At 33.1% G+C, this 21,357-nt stretch overlaps 2 protein-coding genes across 8 annotated transcripts; both read right to left on the reverse strand.

Annotated features, from left to right (window-relative positions):
- Positions 1-9,101: 9,101 nt before the first annotated feature.
- Positions 9,102-10,348, reverse strand: LOC111892042 (peroxisome biogenesis protein 7). The gene has a single exon (XM_023888105.3). The coding sequence runs from the start codon at positions 10,260-10,262 to the stop codon at positions 9,312-9,314; it is 951 nt and encodes a 316-aa protein (XP_023743873.1). The 5' UTR covers positions 10,263-10,348; the 3' UTR covers positions 9,102-9,311.
- Positions 10,349-13,673: 3,325 nt separating this feature from the next.
- Positions 13,674-19,252, reverse strand: LOC111892041 (probable serine/threonine-protein kinase SIS8). Of its 7 annotated transcripts, none has more exons than XM_023888104.3 (17): positions 19,022-19,252; positions 18,273-18,570; positions 17,978-18,181; positions 17,606-17,794; positions 17,214-17,470; positions 16,855-16,929; positions 16,623-16,718; positions 16,456-16,545; positions 16,267-16,360; positions 15,923-16,181; positions 15,720-15,843; positions 15,609-15,628; positions 15,352-15,508; positions 14,422-14,710; positions 14,257-14,329; positions 14,048-14,138; positions 13,674-13,955 (listed from the first exon to the last, which is right to left on the reverse strand). In XM_023888104.3, exons 2-16 carry the CDS (start codon positions 18,480-18,482, stop codon positions 14,059-14,061), a joined length of 2,217 nt encoding a protein of 738 aa, XP_023743872.1. In that variant the 5' UTR covers positions 18,483-18,570; positions 19,022-19,252; the 3' UTR covers positions 13,674-13,955; positions 14,048-14,058. The 7 variants fall into 7 exon arrangements, with proteins under 7 accessions (XP_023743872.1, XP_023743871.1, XP_023743870.1 ...); XM_023888103.3 differs by having other exon boundaries at positions 18,273-18,580; XM_023888102.3 differs by having other exon boundaries at positions 18,273-18,630.
- Between the last annotated feature and the right edge of the window lie 2,105 nt (positions 19,253-21,357).

The raw sequence follows: 21,357 nt of genomic DNA on the forward strand, positions 1-21,357 counted from the left end.
AAAAAAAAACAAAACAAAAAAAAAAAAACAAAACAAAACAAAACAAAACAAAACAAAAAAAAAAGCAAAAAAAATCAAAACAAAACAAACAAACAAACAGGTATTCTCTAGTTGATGTTGTACAAGAGAGAAAATAAGGAAGAAATATAATAGATGGAAACTTTACTTTCGTGTATCCAAAAGTTGTTGCATTAATCCAAATGCTAAAGGCCTTAAATAGCCTACAAACATCCAACGGAAACAATCTAAAATGTGACTACTAACCCTAGAACATAAGACACTAAAAGGAACAAATATACCAAAGCCTTTTCTCCGCTTTGAACTTGGTCAAATATCCTTTATTCAAACATCAGATAAAACAAACCATAGACTAACTATTTAACCCATACCTATAATTCAAATCAACCCACCCATGTCAAGATTACCCGACACTCACCCCTTAATCTTGAAAGTAGTCCGCTTGCTTAAAGTAGTGTTGACTCATCATCATCTTGGATCAAATTAGCTTATTCTTTCTTTGTTTCTTTCTTAGGACACTCAGCTACACAATGTCCCTATTCTTGACAATTTTAGCATTTAATATGCCGCTTATCTTAATACATACCTTGCTCTCTTCAATTTTCATAGCCTTGGAACCGGCCATCTCGACCTCTACCAGAACCTCTTCCTTGACCCTGGCCTCTTTCATGTCCATATTGATCTTGATTGAAGTTACCACGATTGGTTCTCTCTTCTCAATCCTCTTTGGACAGTAAAAGCTTGTTTTGATTTTGATCATTATAATCTTCATCAAGAGCTTTATTTCTCTCTCCATATGCCTTCAACCTCCCCACAACTTCCTCAAGTAACATATTCTCTATCTCTGAGTGTTGTTCGATAGACGCAAAATTCTACAAGAATTTCTTAGGAACCGAATTTAGTAATTTCCTTACCACAATCTCATCTTCCAAGCTAGAACTGAGACTCTTGAATTTTGTAGCAATCTCACTAGGTTTCCTTGAAAACTCATCAATCGTGTCACCATCTTTCCTCTTCAACATCTCTAGCTTGGTTCTAAGTGTTTGAAGTCTTGCCTTTTGAACGCTTTCAACTCCCAAATACCGCACACGTAGCACTTCCCACACGTTTTTTTGCATATGTATGCTTATCCACTTAAAGCAATATATCTTCGGGTAAAGTTTGAAACACAAATGCTCTTGTCATTAGATTTTTCTTTGCCTCGACCGCTCTTCATATTATTGAATCAATCATTTCCCACAAACTATATGTGACATCCCCATATTTTCAAAACCAATTATAACTTTTTCTTTACGCTTTAAGTTATTATGTTGTGGAAAATCCCAATTTAAATAAAACAAGTGATATAAGTTATTTCATTTTATTAAAATATCATAGATGTCACCATTAATATCCAAACTTAGGTTACAACGTAAAATAAAAAGGTCCTAAAATACTAATACATGCTCATTTCTTATTTCACTTAGTATCCTAACAAGATTGCAATAACCATAGTTACACTACCTGTGATGCATATAAATTGATTGTGTCCGATTTTGAAAACCTGGTGAGATGCATAGGGTTTTGAAGCCCATAATTTTTTAGTGATAATAAATAATAAAAACATTCCTACAAAAAACATTATAGGTGTATATAATCTGGTGTAAAACCACCTACCCTTCCCAATTGGCTCTCACAAACCCTAATTCGACGGTCATCTAAAAGAATCACCTTACCTAATGAATCATCTGAGTAACTGTTTAACTACAAAGCTAGAGGATTCATTGGCCAGTGTAAGTCATATTAAGGCAACCAATTGTTAGGCGTGTCAAACCCAACAAATAAAGGGGTACAATAGACTCCAAATACACTGCTTTAATGCACTAAAAAGTAGTACAAGGCAAGCAGGGTCAAATCATAGAGACACAGGACAAAAGTCTATACTTCTTTGCGCAAGGTACTTTGATCACAAGAAGGGGAGTTTGTTTGCAAAAGTGAAATAATAAAATAAAAATTAACTTGGGAACATTCCAAAAAATGAAACAAATTTGTAAACAAGTTGTAAAAGTACTTCCAGTTCCAGTTCTCAATGTTGTTGTTCAACTTGATTATGACTTGATGTAATTCAAGATTGCTATTCTAAGTTGGTACTGAAAGATATTAACACGCTCTAATACCTCTCTCTTGCCAAATTATCTAACCAAAATACGCTCTTTGACTAGACCTAGTTTCACTAATTCAACCTAAAATGCTCTTAGATTGTATTGAAAAACTGTATTAAGTTTTGTACAAGCTTCCCAACAATGTTCATTTCTTCTCATACGCTCGGGAGTATGAACACATGTGATATATGTTTTACAATAAGAAAACTTATTTCTTGTTACTAATTATTAACTTAATAGAACAATTAGGTGCCCTAAAAGTTAACTAACTGCACAAAAATTCAATTCATGAAAGTGGCCAATCAAACACAAATCAAATTTAAGGGTTCTAGCTTAAACAAAAACATAATCACTAGAATAGAATCACAAATCTAACATCAAATCATATGCTTCAAGTCAAGCAATCAACATGTTTTGAACAAGAACTAGAAACTAGGGTTTCTTAGCCACACATGGCTAAGAACAAATCAAACAAGAATAAAGATGGAAATAATGTGCAGTTACAACTTACAAATACTAGAAATAATATTTCCAAATGATTACTAATCAAACCCTTGCAAAAACCTTCGAAATCCCCTCTCAAAATGTGTTCTGATATGGTGTGTCTTTGTAAAAATCCGTAATATGAAAGATAGAAAAAACTGCCAAAAGTTGGTTTCTGGGTCGAACACGGCCCGTGTTGGACATAGAGTAAAACCGACACGGCCCGTGTTCATCAGGGTCAACAGCTCCCATTTTGGTCAACACGGCCCGTGTTGATTTTGCAGTGTAAATCCAACACGGCCCGTGTACCCCTCTGACTCCAAATCCAAACTTGATTTTTCCAACTTTTTCGTTCTTCGCCCGATCATCCCGAAATCTTTACCAATGCTTCCCGACACTTTCCAAAGCGCGTTCCAACCTCTGGTTTACCTGAAAAAGACATAAAAGTGTGTAAATAAGGTTGTTCTAGAGACTAACATGAATATGATGAAATGCAAGACAAATGAAGAATAATTAGGCTAAATAGATGTATGAAAGGGGACTAAAAGATGTGAAAAAATGTGCACAAATTGCACCTAACACCAATGTACAAAGTATTTGATAAATATGGTATCCTATTTTATCTACGTATGTGGGTTATAAGCCGAAACTAGGAACGTAATTCACTAGACTGCCTAAAGGAAACTCACAATGCACTAAAGATGGCTTAGGGTTCGAGATGTGCACTTCAAGGGAAATGGAGGTTGTAAAGGTAAGGGACTTGGGGGACTTAAGGTCCTTAAATAGGGTGCAAACCCTAAAAACTAGGGTTTGCTTCAGACATGAGTACGCCATGTGTACACCACGTACGCCTAACATACGTGGTTAATAATTTGTTGTCAAGTTGTGGCTAGTACGCTAAGCGTAATCAATGAGTACGCCCCATGTATTAACCAAGGGAATAATAGGAAATGAATTTTTACACTAGGGGCCAAAAGGAAACTTACCAAAAACATGGATGTTACAGTTCTCCCCCACTTGAATCAGACTTCGTCCTCGAAGTCCGCTGCTCCAAATAACTCAAGGTAATGCTCCCCCATCTCGTCCTTCAGCTCCCACGTGCCATTGCACCTTAATCAGATTGATAACCTTGTTCTGCAAGTTTTTCCTCTTCTTGTCGAGGATCGTTACAGGTCTCTCAACTAGTTCATGCGGCCATCCACCTGAATGTCCTCCAACAAAACCACTAGAATCATCAGTCAAACATTTACGCAGCTGCGAGACATGAAAGGTACTGTGAATCTAACTAAGTTCCTCCGGAAGGTCTATTCAATACGACACCCTACCCACATGGGCTATAACACCAAAGGGACCAATATACCTGGGGCCCAACTTGCCCCGCTTCTTGAATCGAATGACACCTTTCCAATGTGACACCTTCAGGAGAACCATATCCCCAACCTGAAAACTCCAAGTCTAATCGGCGTTTGTCGGCATATCTTTTCTGCCGACTATGAGCTATCTGAAGTCTGCTACGAACCTGTTGAATCAACTCGGTCGTCTTGAATACTACCTCGATACTCCCCATAACTCGCTAACCAACCTTGCCCCAGCATATCGGGTCCTACATTTCCTCCTATACATGTTGTGTCTTTCTACCACCCAGAGGGATTCAAACCCGGGTCTCCCACAATACATGTCGTGACTTTCTACCACCCGGAGGAGTTTTTGTGTTTTAATGTCTTACTTAAGATATTTAATGTATATTATGCTGGAAGAAATAAATAATAATAATAATAATAATAATAATAATAATAATAATAATAATAATAATAATAATAATAATAATAATAATATTATTATTATTATTATTATCATCATCATCATCATCATCATTATTATTTATGAATTATATATACATTTTTATACATATAATTCACGTGTTGGTTTAAATTCGAGTTTGTCTACGTTTCAACGTAATTTTTTTCTTATGTTTTCGTGTTCAATTTTATGTATGTTTCGTACGTATGAGTCTGATCACATATAATAACTTTTGTTCGTTAACTTAAATAAAAAAAAAAAAAAAAAACATATTATATTCAAGTTCGTCTATGTTTCAACGTAAATTTTTTATATTTTGTGCTTAATTTTAGGGCAAATTGCAAGAAGATCACTATATTACAATAAAATTTTGATTTTGACACCGAGTTTTTTTTCTCAATTATGTCACTATATTTACATTTTTGTTGCAGTATCAACCAAATGACAGGTTCTTTCTGTTCTCCTGGTAATTACTTTTCCCGAACTACAATAAAGTCACTTAGTTTACCAAAATTTCGATTTTGACATTGAGTTTCAAATTTAAAGAAAGTCACTATATTACAACAAAATTTTGATTTTAACACCAAGTTTTTTTTAATTATGTCACTAAGTTTACAATTTTGTTGGAATGTCAACCAATTGACCGACTCAAGAGATGTTATTGTGGTTTAGAAACTCGATTTGTACAACAAATAACTGAAAGACATTCCAATGGTTCAAACTTAGTTACAAGTCACATAAAAGGGCATAATCACCCTTTCAGGAGATATTATTGTGGTTTAGAAGCTCGATTTGTAGAACAAATAAATGAAGACCCCTATAAGGTCGATGTTATTATGGATCGACCTTGTAAGGGTCTTTATTTACTTGTTGAACAAATAGAACTTCTAAAATAACATCTCATGAAAGGGTGAGTACACCCTTTTTATTGACGTTTAACTAAGTTTGAACCACTAGATTGACCTTCAGACGCGATTTGTGAAGAAAATACTCTAACGAGAATTAAACATTAAACATTATAATAAAAAGTGTCACCTAAAAGAATGAGTCTACAATTTTTGTTGACTTTTAAGTGATTTTGAACCAATGGATCGACCTAAAAAGACATGTAAAATTAGGTTCGATGCAAACCATATATTTAAAACTCAATCCTATCATATAACATCTGGTGTGGCTTCCACATCACAATATTGTTATGTTATTTATTTTGTAACCTGCTAGATTGATGGTAAATGGTCAATTGGATGACATTGCAACCAATTTTGATTGATATTGCAAATGGCATGTGAAGGCCAATATAGTTGTTCAAACTCACTTAATTTAGTGAAAATGGCATACTCACTTTTTCAGAAGATGTTATTGTGGTTTAAAAACTCAATTTCTACGACAAGTAAATGAAGACCCCTATGATGTCGATCCAATGGATGCTTAGTGAGTTTAAACCATTAAATCGACCTTGTAGTGGTCTTCGTTTATTTGTTGTACAAATCGAGCTTTTAAACCACAATATTATCTCCCGAAAAGGTGACTATGTCATTTTTGCTGACTTGTAAGTGAGTTTGAACCATTAGATTGTCCTTATTTATTTGTTGTATAAATCGAGCTTCTGAGTCACAATAACATCTCCTGAATCGGTCAATTAGTTGACATTGTAACAAAATTGTAAATGTAATGAAATAATTGATAAAAAATATTCGGTGTCAAAATCGAAATTGTATGGTAATATAGTGACTTTCTTGCAATTTGAAACTCAGTGTTAAAATCAAAATTTTGATAAAATTTACTAATATAAGCAACCCCCTATCCCACACTTAATTCATGCAATGTCCCCATTGCATGTTATGCATGAAAAGAAAAATGCAAAAATAAAGAGGGAATTGGAACAAACTCCCATGGGATAGCAGTGATGAGGCTAATCATCTTCAATGTAGGTTCATCTTCAAATGACTTTAGACATGGGAACACTTATCCATGCCTTGGGTGTCATGTCTCGTGTGGTAAAACATCTAAATAGCTCCAATTATTATGGAAAAAGCTCTCAGAAATCTCCAGGAATTAATCTTTATGATAATATGAGTAAAAACTGCAGCGAAGTATCAAAATCAAAATTATGTGGTAATATAATGACTTTCTTGCAATATACCCTTAATTTTATGTGCATTTACTACGTATGAATCAAATCACATTTAATAATTTTCGTTCGTTAACTAAAAAAATATATTATATTCAAGTTTGTCTATGCTTTGACATAATTTTTTACGTTTGTGTGCTTAATTTTATGTACATTTCCTACATATGAATCGAATCACGTATAATTTTCATTCGTTAACTTTAAAAAAAATGTATTATATTCGAGTTTATCTATGTTTCGACGTATTTTTTTTTTTACGTTTTTGTGCTTAACTTTTTCTACGTTTCGACATAAATTTTTTTCATGTTATTGTGCTTAATTTTATCTATGTGCTTATCTACATTGAACGTATACGAAATCAAATTTATACCGACATGTATATAAACAAAAGCAAGTAAGTTCTTTTAAAATTACTAAACAAAAGTTCTAAATTTACGGCGAATATGTCGAAACGTTAACCATCTTCAATTTATGTCAACACATACATAACAACACATAAAAAATATTTTATTTTGAACTAAGGAACGAAAGTTATTATATGCGACCCGACTCATAAGTAGGAAACATACATAAAATTAAACACAAAACGTAAAAAAAAATATGTTGAAACATAGACGAATTTAAATATAATACGTTTTTTTTAAGTTAATAAATGAAAGCTATTATATATGACAAGAGTTATATATAGGAAGCATACATAAAATTAAGCATGAAAACATAAAAAAATTACGGTAAAACATAGCCAAACCTTAACTTGAACCGACATAAAAAAACAAGTTTATCATTGCTCAGTATTAAAACACAAAATTGCGTCCAACTCGATGGTAATGTCAATGCCTTATGAAACTCTAGGTTGTGGGTTTGAATCCGCCAAGCTACATTCTTCCTCCAAAGTGATTAATTTTTAAATGAAACTCATGTTGCAGCCATGTCCTCATGAATACCCATTTAGCGTGCCACATAGATTGGGGTGACCGGCTGTAGGGATAAAACCGGGTAAGGGACAAAAATAAACAATTTTTCCGGTATGTCAGGACATTAATGAACTAAAAAAATACTTAAGATATAACCGGACATTTTGTGTAAAATTAAGGGCTTTATAGCAATAACCCAAAAATATTTAACTCTTCACCCTCTTTCACCTTTTTATCAAGGTTTTAAATGGGGTAAGACATGGTTTGGTGACAGTCAAACCTCAAGTCATAACGAACTTTGACGAGCCGTAATGTTTTTCACGATGTGACAGTTTTATAAATATTAAAAAAAATCACATTATTATAGAATTATATCAAATATTTCAAGTTTTAGAAATGTTATATTAACACTTAATATGAAAAAGTTAACAAAAACTCAACTATTTTAACCCCGATCAAAAAAAAAAAAACTTCAAAAAAAAAAAACACGCTAAGATGCACCTTGACACGTTATTTTGGGTGTCGTGTCCATCAAACCTATTTCGGACGTTTTCATAACGGCTACACTATGCTTCGCGCCATGGTACACCTTTTAGAACCATGTTTTTTATTGAACTTTCATCACACATTATTTCTGTTAAACTGTTAAACATATTGTTTAGTTAAATATACACATTAAATGTATATGAACCTTACGCTAAAAGTATATGATCCCTGAGGATCAATGTGATCTCCGATGTATGAAAAAATCAAAGAAAAAAAACTGGTGGAAATTAGGCACTAAATTATTGAGCTTGTGCGCATTTGTTAAATTTTATTTGAATTGTAAAAAGTGATATTTGTGCCCGGTGGATAACAAATTCAGTAAACACTTTGAATAAAAAAAAAATTAACAATTTCAATCGCCTTTTAGGCTATACGGGTATCAATATGAATGTGGTTGTCGAGTGTCTCAGAGATTCACTACAGAAATTAGGCATTTTGTCGAGCACCTGGTGTGCGAAATCAAATGGTTATCCCAAATCTAGATAACATAAATTAGATAACCTCTTAATGCAATAAGACACAATGCATTTTCATTTACCACTTGTTGGGATTCGAGTTCACAAGTCTAATACATATCAAATATAAATCACAAGAAGCATGTAAAGAATCATTGCTAATTATCAGTTTAACTTAAACCAACAACAAACACTTGAATTTAAATACAAATCACAAGAAGCAAAAGGATTGTTCAGATAATGTAAAATTTCCTAACTAACCTTATGTTTAAGCTACTGATTATCTGATATTCTGATTATCTTATTATGACTCTTTAAGAAGCAATGTTCACATTAAGAACACACATCCAAACACCCCCAAACTTTATATGCAATGAAATCACAAGCATTCAAAAGTGTGGAAGTACAAATATCTATACAGATGCATGATAAAGGGTCTTGATATTTCTCTACAAGATTAATTTTTTTGAACATATAATGCATATCAATGATCATTCAACAGTAGACAACAGGCAAAGTGTTAAAAACAACCATAGAATTATGCTATTGATAATTATCAAGAGACACCAAAACTCTAAGTTCTAACATAACAACAGTAATTAAAACGAAAATGTGTAAGAGATCAACAATCACCCTCTTGATTTCCAATGATCTTTTGAACATTTAATGCATATCATTGATCATTCAACAACACACAAACAGGCAAAGTGTCCAAAAACAACCATGGAATTATATGCTAATTATCAAGAAAATCTTGAATTCTAACACAAATTACAGTGATTAAGGAAAAGGAGTATGAGATGAATGATCACCCGTTTCAAGTTCAAGGTGCTTTTGGATCAGTCCCATGTTGCCAAACATAAGCAAATTCATCCCATCCAGTGCTTGCTAATAACCCTTCAACAAGAACACTCATATCAACCCCAACTGCAAATTCTGTATGATGATCATAACGCCCAATCAACGAATCCTCCACCATATAATCCCACAAACAAACAGTCATATCATATGAACATGACGCGATTACACTTGCTCTATGTGGTGAAAACTTAACTTTTCTCACTGCATATCCATGTCCATTCAAAACAGCTACAGGAACTCTGTAATTTCTTACATCCCATACCTTAATTGATTTATCAACCGATGAAGTCGCGATCACTGCATCATCGTATTTGTTCCAATCACATGATAATATTTCAAATTCGTGAGCGGGGAGGATCATTGTTGATCCCGGCTCACGCACATCCCATATCCGGGCGGTGCAATCGCCGGACGCCGACGCAAAAACATCTGCGTGACGGGGGTTCCACGCGGCGGAGTAAACACAATACGCATGTTCTTTAAACGTACGGACGGAGGTAGGTCGATCGATTGTCCAGAGCTTGATGGTGTCGTCCCAGGAGGATGATAGAAAAGAGTCTCGACGGACGGCGTTGTAGTCAACCGAGTGGGTTTCGCGGGTGTGTTCGGAGAGGGATCGGACTGGATTGGAAGTAGGTGGGAGGGAGAGATCGTATAGCTTGACCGAACCATCGGCGACGGCTGCGACTAAGAGTGAATCGTGAGATTCTGACCATGAAACGTCGTAAACACCATCCGCGGTATCGTAGGCGGCGATTTCGGCGATCGGTCCGGCGGGAGAAAGGTCGATTACGTGAATCCGTCCATTGCCAAGGATGCCAAAGTTTTGAGCGGTGGCGACCGCGAGTCGTTGCTCGTAAAAGGGGCTGAACTTTACGGCGTAGCCATTGAACGGGGTTTTGAACGCCGGCATGGTTGAGTTGGGGTTCCGGTGACGGCAATGGTGCCCTTGGAATATGTGTTTTATCTGGAACAGTTTAACACCATCGGAATATTTGATAGAGTAAATTACATTTTGGGTCCACATGGTCTACATCTATATCTATATGTAATTTTAATCTAATTTTTTAATTTTTAACATAAATCGTCCATATAATTTTTAAAACTTGCACCGAATGGTGCCCGAGGTTGTTACCATTAGGACATTAATCCTCCGTTTTTAAATGCTTCTAAATGACCATATTACCTCTGTTATCTCTTGTTTTTTTATCATGACATGTTATTATGGACATCACACCACCAACCACCATCGACTTCACCATTATCCCTTTTAAGCTTCAGCCCCACCACCACAATCACCGATCACCTCCAACCTTATCATCATCACCATCTAAGATTGCTCATAATTTTTTGTAAAGCTAAATACGAAAATAATAAGTTCCAAAAAGTCGAAAAACTTAGGTTGACTAACTTAAATGAGAATTATCAATTTTATTTTATTATGACCGATCATTACCATCGCCATTATGAGTAGTCCCAGTGAATCCCTAACCAAAGCCGAGTTCCATAACCATTATGAGAATTAATCGGGAGAACCTAATTTATCACCACAACCAAATTGAGTTCCAAAGCCTAAAACTAAACCAAATTAAAATCCTAACTTATAAATCAAATCAAATTCAGAAATAAGAAAGACAAAATATAACAGTAATGGAAAAGATAAAACTTAAAATCAAAATCAAAGGGATATAGGGATAGAGGTGTTGGGTCCTACCAAAAATTACACGCAAGATAGAGAATGGTGGTTTTAGTGTCAGCATCAGAGGCGAGATGTGTTCGTTCAACCGAAAATTATAGGAGAAAAAAGGCATGGGGGTATTGGAATTGTCAGCCACATAGTAGAGACAACATTGGAGTTGTCGGCCACATCAAAGCAAAACACATGTGAAATGGTTATCCCGATTGTGTGACAAGGATTTTATGGCTTTTTTCAAATTATTCAAAAATAGTCTCTTAAGTCTAAAAGGATTTTAGGGCTTTTTTCAAATAATTCAAAAATAGTCTCTTAAGTCTAAAAGGATTTTAGGGCTTTTTTCAAATAATTCAAAAATAGTCCCTTAAGTCTAAAGGTAGTGGTGGTGTGTGTCTTATCATGTCAAGTCATATTTTTGCATGCCACCTTAGCATAACATCATACTATGAAGTGGTGGTGTGCTATTTGATTTTGGAAAATAATAATAATAATAATAATAATAATAATAATAATAATAATAATAATAATCAGTACCGATCACAACATCTCGTTTATATCTCTCTTGTATTTCCTCACGCTATCCGGGCAACGAGCATTTCTTAGCGCAAACCCTTAGCACATGCTAAGGGGTAGTGTTGGCGAATGCTAAAGAAGTTGGTGAGAAGCTTGGCAGATGCCACTCCTTGCGGTATAAGTTAGTAAAATCTCAAAATATCATAAAACACAAAGATAGGGGTATAAAGGTTATTTTAACCATACTTAACAGATGAGAATTAACGATAACAACCTTAAGGAGCACATATGAAAATTTTGAAAACTACAAGGACGGGCCATCAAAAAATTGAAAAGTTTTAACACTACTAAACCACACCGACGAAAACTATAATTTACTCTATTTGATAACTAATATAATTTACTATTTCAATCCTTACACTTATCTTTGCATCTATTTCGGTTCTTAGGGTGGAGGGAGTCATCCTCTCTCAACTCACTCAACTCAATGTCACATCAGCTTCATTTACGTTTTTCTCTCTCCTCTATTTGTCATCTTTTCCGACCCACAACACATAAAAACTGTATCTTTTTCCATTAAACTTGGTTTCTTTTTATTCCATTAAAATCTTATATAATCATTTTTTAGGTCGGAAAACGAGACTAAACAGATTCAAGATCAAGGATGTATTTTTGTGCACATGAGATGGATGATATCGGATTAGATATTGGTATATGGTAAATATGCTTACAAGTATACATAATGTTTCTGACAAAATTATTTGAAATAAAATACACTGGCCAAATTAGTCTATTCATGAACAAATGAGAGTAAGGGGCTATATGATAAATTGTTAATTAAAACATATATGATTGAGTCATATCTAATTGAGTCAATGTTTGATTGAGTTAGACTCAGCCTCTTATCAGATCTGATAAGAGACGTATTAGAGGTTATAGGACAGAATCAATAAACTTTTAATTGCAATCTGAATTTGACTGAATCAAACCTAACCGGTAGCGGATCTAGGATTTAAATAGATTGGGAGCAAATATATATATATATATATATATATATATATATATATATATATATATATATATATATATATATATATATATATATATATATATATATATATATTACCCCCAAAAAAAAGGGCAATGTCAAACGTTTCATTTTTTAGTTTACTCTTTTATTTACTTTTTTTTTGTTTCGGCTGGCTATGAACGTGAACAACCGAGAGACATAAATGATCCATTAAAGTTCAATCTACATCCTATCTTTTATAAAAACTAGGTGTGAGACTCATTAATTATATGAGTTTATTTAAAAAAAATAAATATAAAATTTTAACAATTTGAAAATTTTGAATTTATAGGAAAAAAAATTGAATTATTAAAATTAATGAGGCTTTAATGTATTGAATACATTACATATATAAACCATTTCTAATAAATACCTTACATATATATTACCTTACATATTAAATATGAAATTTTAATTTAATATAATGAAAAATACAATGAAATGACAAGTGGAAAATATAAAATTTAAAAATTTTAGAAAATGCCATGTGTCCAAATGAAGGAGAAGAGAACATGTGGCAAAAAACCTTTATTTATTAGAATAGACTAGTTTATAACCCGTAAAACCACGGTTACAAAATTAATTAAACTTTAATAGTTATAACACAAAATTATTAATTAATTATAATCGTTAATTTAAAAAAATATGTGAAATTATATCATCTTATAATTTGTATTAATTTTATTTTAATTTTTATTCAATTGTTATTAATTTATTGTAATTAAAATGAAAATATTAAAATTTGAAATAAAGAATTAATAGGTTGACAAGTGTCATGCATTAATTAAGAGGTTTAATAGGGTGACACATGACAAAAAAAAAGAATAAAATGTGTATTAATTAGAAGGCCTAATATGATGACACATATCAAAAGAAGGTTAAAAGCTATTCTTTTATTAGAATAGGGATTTATAAGTCGTTAAGGGCACCTACCCATGAGGCTCTTTTTGCATGTGCCTTTAAACTTACTAAATAAGAAGCATATCAAATTATCAATTATCTAACACCTCCTAAATTACCACCTCCATTTACAAATAAACATTGATTGCTTAGACATAGTAACCATATCCAAATCATTCAAATTAATTGACTAGCTACATTTGGTAACTCAAACACAAGTCACTCTTTAAACTATAAAGATAATATTTACATAAACTTTCTATCTAGTTTAGGCTTTTGAATGTCTTTTAAGCTTACATTTATTCATTTGGATGGTAAGAAAGCAAATCAGTTGCTATTAATGCAAAAATGTTTAAATGTTGTTGATCAAAATTTGAAGTATTCTACTTGCAGATCTTTATCCAATCATTGTGTTCATGTTTGAAACCCACCTGAAAACAACACATCACATCCTCTATAATACAACCAAATTACTAGAAATTAAAATAGTTTTCACGCAAAGACTTTGAACAATTTTACTTACAATCCAAAATATTAAATCAGCATCTCGCAGCTCATTAAGCGTGACAAAATTTCTTCACAGTTAGGTCGTTGATCTGGTTCTGCCCAACAATCTGAAAGAATATACAATATAAACTCAACTTACTGTTGTTTATTTTTTACATAATAAAGAAACAAGTCAAGAAGGACTTAATAGAGTAGATTTGTTTCTTAATTTTTTTTATTGCATACCTGATATTAGGTTTCCCAAAGGACCTTCAGGAATTTCAAGTCGTGTTCCATCATTACCAACTGCACGAACCACCTGTAACAAATATGTTTTAATCATCATTTATCCAGACAACATTTTACACAGACAGATTAAAAAAATAATAAGAAGAAGAAGCAAGGACATACTTGGGCTGATGGGACACCTTCCCATGGTCTCTGAAGAGTACATAGTTCCCAAATTATGACACCGAGGCTGAAAATATCACATTTTTCAGTAAAGGGTTGATTGCGAATGAGTTCGGGTGCCATCCACTCTGGAGTCCCTGCAGACGAACAATCTCTCATGTTTGCGGTTGTTAGTACCCGTGACAGCCCAAAATCACAAATCTTCACTATCCAATGCTTATTCACTAAGCAATTCGCACTTTTCAGATCACGGTGCACTATTTTCATTCGATGCATACACATTAGACCCCTATACACATGCAAGTAAACAAACAAACCATTGTTACGATTTGTTAGCAAATACCTCTATAGTACAAAATACATAGACCCCGTTTGTTATGCTTATGCATGACAAGATATGACAGAACAGGTTGTACTGTGTTTGACGTGCATCGCACTGGGACCGAGACCGATGTCAATGAGACAAAATTGCATTTTTTGTCCCAATTAAGAAGCTGGTACAAGGTGAGACAGAGACTCGCTCTTGATCTCTTGTTTGTGAAAAAGACATAAATGCCCTCCTCATCCTTAAATAGCCCTAGAAAAGCTTGTCCCGTCTAGTTCGGTCATGTCCAGTGTAACAAACGCAGCGCAGCTGCGTTTGTTTCATAGGACTGGATGGAATTGGACAAGCTTTCTAGGGCTATTTTCGATGATAAGGATGAGGAGGGCATTTACGTCTTTTTCACAAACAAGAGATCAAGAGCGAGTCCATGTCTCATCTTGTACCAGCTTCTTAATTGGGACAAAAAATGCAATTTTGTCTCATTGACATCGGTCTCGGTCCCAGTCTGATGCACGTCAAACACAGTACAACTTGTTTTGTCATGTCTTGTCATGCATAACAAGGTGGGAATAAAAATGATAAAAAATGGAGGTTTAGGATCATACCTGCATATATCACACAGCATTTTGAGTCTCCTTCGCCAGCTAATTCTTTTTTTTAACCCACTCACATGAATCAGGTAATATAGTGACCCCATGTCCATGTATTCAGTGATCAATGAAAAGTGAGGAGGCGTTGTACAGGCACCAAGGAACAATATAACTGCGTTACATAACAAAAAAGTTTACATGAATGTGTGGTCATCAGCAAACAACAAATATAATATGCTAAAATCTTATCTGAATTAAAAAGAATGTAATACCATTTGGGTGGCGAAGTCGACTGCAAAAAAAGTAAAAAAAAAAAAATCAGCTACAGAGTAGACAATAGAGTTTTTGAGACTTAAGTTGAAGGAAAGTTGTGTGAAAGGTACCTTAATATGGAAATCTCATTGCAAAAATCTTCAATATTTTCCGCACTTACTTCCTGTTCAAGTAACACTTTAATAGCAACCTCTATTCCATTCCAAGTACCTCGGAAAACTTCCCCAAAAAACCCTACAAGATAAAATGCATTTATGATGATGATGATGATGATGATGATGGTGATGATGATGATGATGATGAGGGATGGTACCTATGCCAACACGTGAACCAACAGTGAGTTCAGAAAAGTCAATATTCCATTCATGATATGGAAACCATGGTTCATTCCCAATGGAGGAAGATTCAAGCAACTTATTCCATGCTGTGATCATATCGAAATTTCCTTCTAATTTTTCAGTTCCATTTTTATCAGAACCAAGAACACGAGTCCTATACTTATGAGGAGATGAAGGTAAAGAGATGGCTTTTGGACAACTCGTTTGCCTCCTATGGTTATGTGAACCAGATGCCTGAAATCATCATCAAATTCCATAAACAAACAAAAAGATTAAACATTAAAGCATCAGTTTTACTAACAAAAAAAGAAACACATACATTTTCCTGATGATCTGGACTAGTGCCATGTTCATCAACAAGTTCCCTTGGAGGATGATTTCTCTTCAAAGTATCATTCATTGCTCTCACAACCCTATTTTCATAATTACACCATTTATCAAAAAGTTGATATTTAAAAACCAATAATTATTCATAGATGATTAGATTCAGGGTTACTGAAATATCAACCTTACAATGTCATCACCAATTTCTGGAATCATAGTAGCACTACTTCTCCTTCGTCTTCTTCGGCTTCCTGTAGGTGATGCCCCTGCTGACCTGGAATAGAATATTAAAAACACAAAATTTAATTGACATTTTGCATTAGATTTAAAAAAAAGAACAAAAAAAAGAACCTTGATACTGTCATGCCATGTCCATATCCTTTGGGAGAATCTTTATGACCACCAAGCATAGATCTTCCATGCCCTCTAAATAAATAATGCTCTGGACTGAAAGTAAAACATAAAACAAAAACAAATGATAAAATAACAACCTGAAAGTAAACATGATTTGTTGATTTAAATGTTTTATAGTTTAAGCATAATGACGGAAATACCCTTGAATAAAAGAGGGGAAAGAGAGAACCTTGAACTGGGTGTGCTTTGTTCAGCAAGTGCATTTTTGTTGCGCCCCCATGTTGCATTTGCTGCATTAGGGTCACTGTAAAAAATTTTAAAAAAAAGTTTAACTACAAAAAGTAATTTTATATCACAAAACACAAATAAGGGAAATTTAAACTAGATGGGACTAGACAAGCTTTCTAGGGCTATTTCTGATCGTGAAGATGAAGAGGGCATTTACGTCTTTTGCACAAATGAGATATCAAGGGCAAATTTTATACTATTGACATCAGTCTCAATCCAAGTCCAATGCACACCAAACATAGTACAACTTGTTCTGTTTTGTGTAAGAAATGGTATGATACTGTAAAATTACTTTATTACCCTTCATCCGTGTTTTCTGCAGCACCATGTACAGGACTGTTGGGTTCAATAGGAGAATCACATGAGTCATTTTCTCCAGAATCACCTTGACCAATGACATACACATGAGACATGTATACTGCCTTTGTTGAAAAGGGTACCAAATGTCCTGGATACCTCACTATATCAACCAGTAATTCAGTAGAATTCAGCTCCACAATAACAGACACGTGCCTGTGTGAATCTGTTCTCTCTGATTCTGCTTCCTTTGGTAAACCCTGCAATCAGAAAAAAACAGAGAGAGAAATAATGATATACAATGAAACTACAAGGCTATTTCTTGCATTTAACACTAGATTAAGTGGCATGATATAACTATTTGATGATAGAAAAATGAAAAAAGGAGAACATACCACCATAACCCTACAGTCAAGGCCAACAGTATCTGCAAGAACTTTGAAAAGAATGGCACGTGGATGACAAAAACCATGCTTTATTTGACCTAGCATCTGAATACCTTGATTATGTACATTGTAGACTTCCTCCCAAGCAGTTTTTGCATAATTTAACTCCACATTTGGGAGTTTGTAGAAGTCACAAACCTACAAAAAGGACATATTATCATGTTACAATCAACTAATAAAACTTATGGTATGTTTGGTTGAATGGAATAGAAAGGAAAAGGAAAAGGAATGGAATGAATCACTCCATTTCTTTCATGATTCCATCATCATAACAAACACTACTTAGATAAATATTGGAAAGAGGTAGGTAGCATCACTTACCAATCCGCCTATCTTTTTAATTACTGCAGCTGGATTAGAAGTCAACCCTTTTGCCAAAGTCAAAGCCAGCTGCTGTAACATTGACACCTTCTTATCTTTATGCATATCAACAACAATAACATTGAGCCTAAACCCCTCTGATTCTAACACATGAAGCTCTTCAAGAGAAGGGATCATGTCATATTTCTCTTTGAGTCTTTTTTCCTAAAAAAGAATATGGAAACATGTTTAGAATGTTAGATGTGAAGTGAAGCTGTATTATGTGTATGTTTTAATGAGAATTTGGACACCTTACAGGTAAAATAGAATAGAATCCACTAGGAATTGGCTCATAAAGATTTCCAGTTGACCAAAGGGCTTGTGACACTCTTTGTGCTCCTCCTGAATCCGCCAGGTGGCGATCACTATGCATTCTTTTAAATTTAAGAGCCCCATCTGAAGAAGAAGAAGAAACAGATTTATTCCTTGATTCGTTTTGAACAGTGTCTGTTTGTGTTTCCTCCATCTCCTTGGCAATTCAAAACATAAGATCATTTTGCCCCACTTCTTAGCCCATAAACATTAATCAGGTGTCCTACTTGTTCAACTCCTTTCTACAAAATTCTTCAACGGGTGCTAAAGTTAGTCTTTCATGGATGGAGACATCATTTGGCCTGTTAATGAACAACATGATAAAGAGCTAAAAACTGATCTCAATCCAAAACCATTTTCATTGAACCATTATAACATGTAAGAACAAAACTAGAGGAACAGAAAGAAATCATGTAAGCCTTCAGTTTTTCAATTCTTTATAGGTATTGCATTTTTACAAACACCTGGTATGCACTACGCACCTTTACATTTCCCACAGAAATAAAACCAAAAACCCATTACCAAACATTACCAATATCCATAAGAAAGTATTCTACATATATATACCCGTCAATGGCGATGCAAATCAACGAGCAAAAACGCCCATAAGATTGTTAGATGATAAAAGAAAAGTAATGGCGGAGAAACCCAAAGCGAATATGCAATAGAAACAGGATAAAAGATCGAATGTACCAGTAAATCTCTAGGCATTTTGAATCGTCAAACAATATTTCTTCAAATCTGATCACTCCTCACTGTTCTTTTCCCTTGTAGTTCGTGATATATGCTTGATTTCAACTCTATTAGAGAGAGAGAGAAGTGTAAATTTTCTGTTAATCTTGTAAATCAGCCGTTAACGACCCGGTCGACAAAATTATAATAATAAAGATTATGTCACTTGGAGACTATCTCTTGTATTATTGAGTGTAAATTAAACAGTATGAGACACTGCGATCGTAAATATAATATTAAAATACTCTCAAATTTATTGTTACCCACGAGTCCACGACAAGCGAATCAGATCAGGCCTCAGTTTGGGCCTATCAATCGTCTCAAAATTCACCACGACTTTCATGGTATTTGGCATTTCTTCATCAAAATCAAGGAAAAAGTTCATTTTTTGGATTATATTATTTCACATATTTTAAACTTGTAAAGGAAAAAACAGTTCAACATTGACCATTCAAACACTGATGTGTGCTAATTTGGTACATACGCTGCTAAGCATGGCCTAGTCGCCAACTTGAGATCAAGAATTTGTAAATTCAACCTCTATATGATATGTTTTATAGTATATTTTTTGAACGGCATGTAGATATAATATGATTCATGTATTAATAAGCTAAAGAAGTTTTATATTTATAGTTGCCTAACCAGCGGCGGAGCTAGATGGGGCGTGGGGTACTACAGTAACCCTAAAAAATTGTTATATATATATATATATATATATATATATATATATATATATATATATATATATATATATATATATATAAACATGTTTCATGTTATTGTACCCCCAACTAAAGTGATTATAACATGTTTTTTAATGTCCGATATTTGATAACTACATATAATATATTGATTATGTTTGTATCACATATCAAAATTCCTAGTTCCACCGCTACGCATAACCTTTAAACGTTATAAAATGAAATTATACATTAGAATGAACAACCTTTACAATGGCATCTACATACTTAAGGTCTGTTTGGGATTGATTATTTAATTGCTTATTGGTTTAGTGCAGATTGGCACTACTAATAAGTATTTTTAAGTGTTTGGATATAATGACACTAAAGTCTTTATTGGCTTAAATATGAAGTTTTTGATAAGTGATTAGGTTCTAATTTACTTAGAATGTGTTTGGCAAAACTAGTTTGAAATTAATAGCTGATAGTTGGTAGCTGGAAGCTGAAAGTTGTAGCTTTATTTGTTATATGAGTGTATAGGATAAGTAGCTAAAAGCTTTTAAAATTTGCAAAATTATATAAAAATAATTGTTTAAAAATTTAAACATATAAATATATTTTTAAGCATAATTCGGAAAATTTATTAAAAAAGCTCAATAGCTTTTTTGTAAAGTTACATGAATTAGTTTTTTTTAAAAGCTATATGGAGTAGCTTTTAGATTTTAAGTTTTTTATTTAAACTAAAAGCTAAATCTTCGTAGTGCTCCTAAACGAATGTTTTTATTTAAATAGAGTTTTTTATTAAATACTAAAAACTATAAGTTCTCAAACACCGTTACCAAACACGCCATTAAACAACTTATGACTTATTTAAACCGATTTCCAGCTATTAAAAAACATATTTATACCAATTTACTGTAATACCCTATTTTATTTCTATACTAGTTTATAATCCGTGGAAGCCACAGTTACAAAATTAATTAAATATTCATAGTAAAAAATTCAAAATTATTAATCAAATATTGTATATAAAATTTTAAATACATTATTAATTAAGAGATTTTTTTATTAGTTATGTAAAATTATAATTATTGATTCAAATAAATATGTGGAATTAATTTATCATATATATTAGACTCTTTTTATTTGTGAACTAATGAAAACAATAATATAAAATTTAAAATTTAAAACAAAGAATAAATAGATTGACAAATAACATCACATTAATTAGGAGGTTTAATAAATTTAAAATAGAGAATTAATAGAATGACAAGTGTCATCATATTAATTAGGAGTTCTAATATTATGACACTTGACAAAAGGACTACTTTTTTATTAGTATAGAGATTTGAACATATATCATCTAAAAAGATTTGCTTGCATCTCTAGGTTAAACTTTTGATAGTTAAATAATATATTATTGATGTTTTTAATATTTCTGGTTTAATTATGTTGGGTTATATTATTATTGTTATTATTTTGAACTGCTAAATATATTAAACCAACCATATTTTATGAAAAAATAAACATTGTAAAATGATAATATTAAAAAAAGAAAACATTGGGTTTTGACGTTGACTGACTCAACGTGCTTTAAGTTTAGTGTTTCTATACATA

The sequence above is a fragment of the Lactuca sativa genome, chromosome 7 (genome assembly GCF_002870075.4).
Source record: "Lactuca sativa cultivar Salinas chromosome 7, Lsat_Salinas_v11, whole genome shotgun sequence".
NCBI lineage: Eukaryota > Viridiplantae > Streptophyta > Magnoliopsida > Asterales > Asteraceae > Lactuca > Lactuca sativa.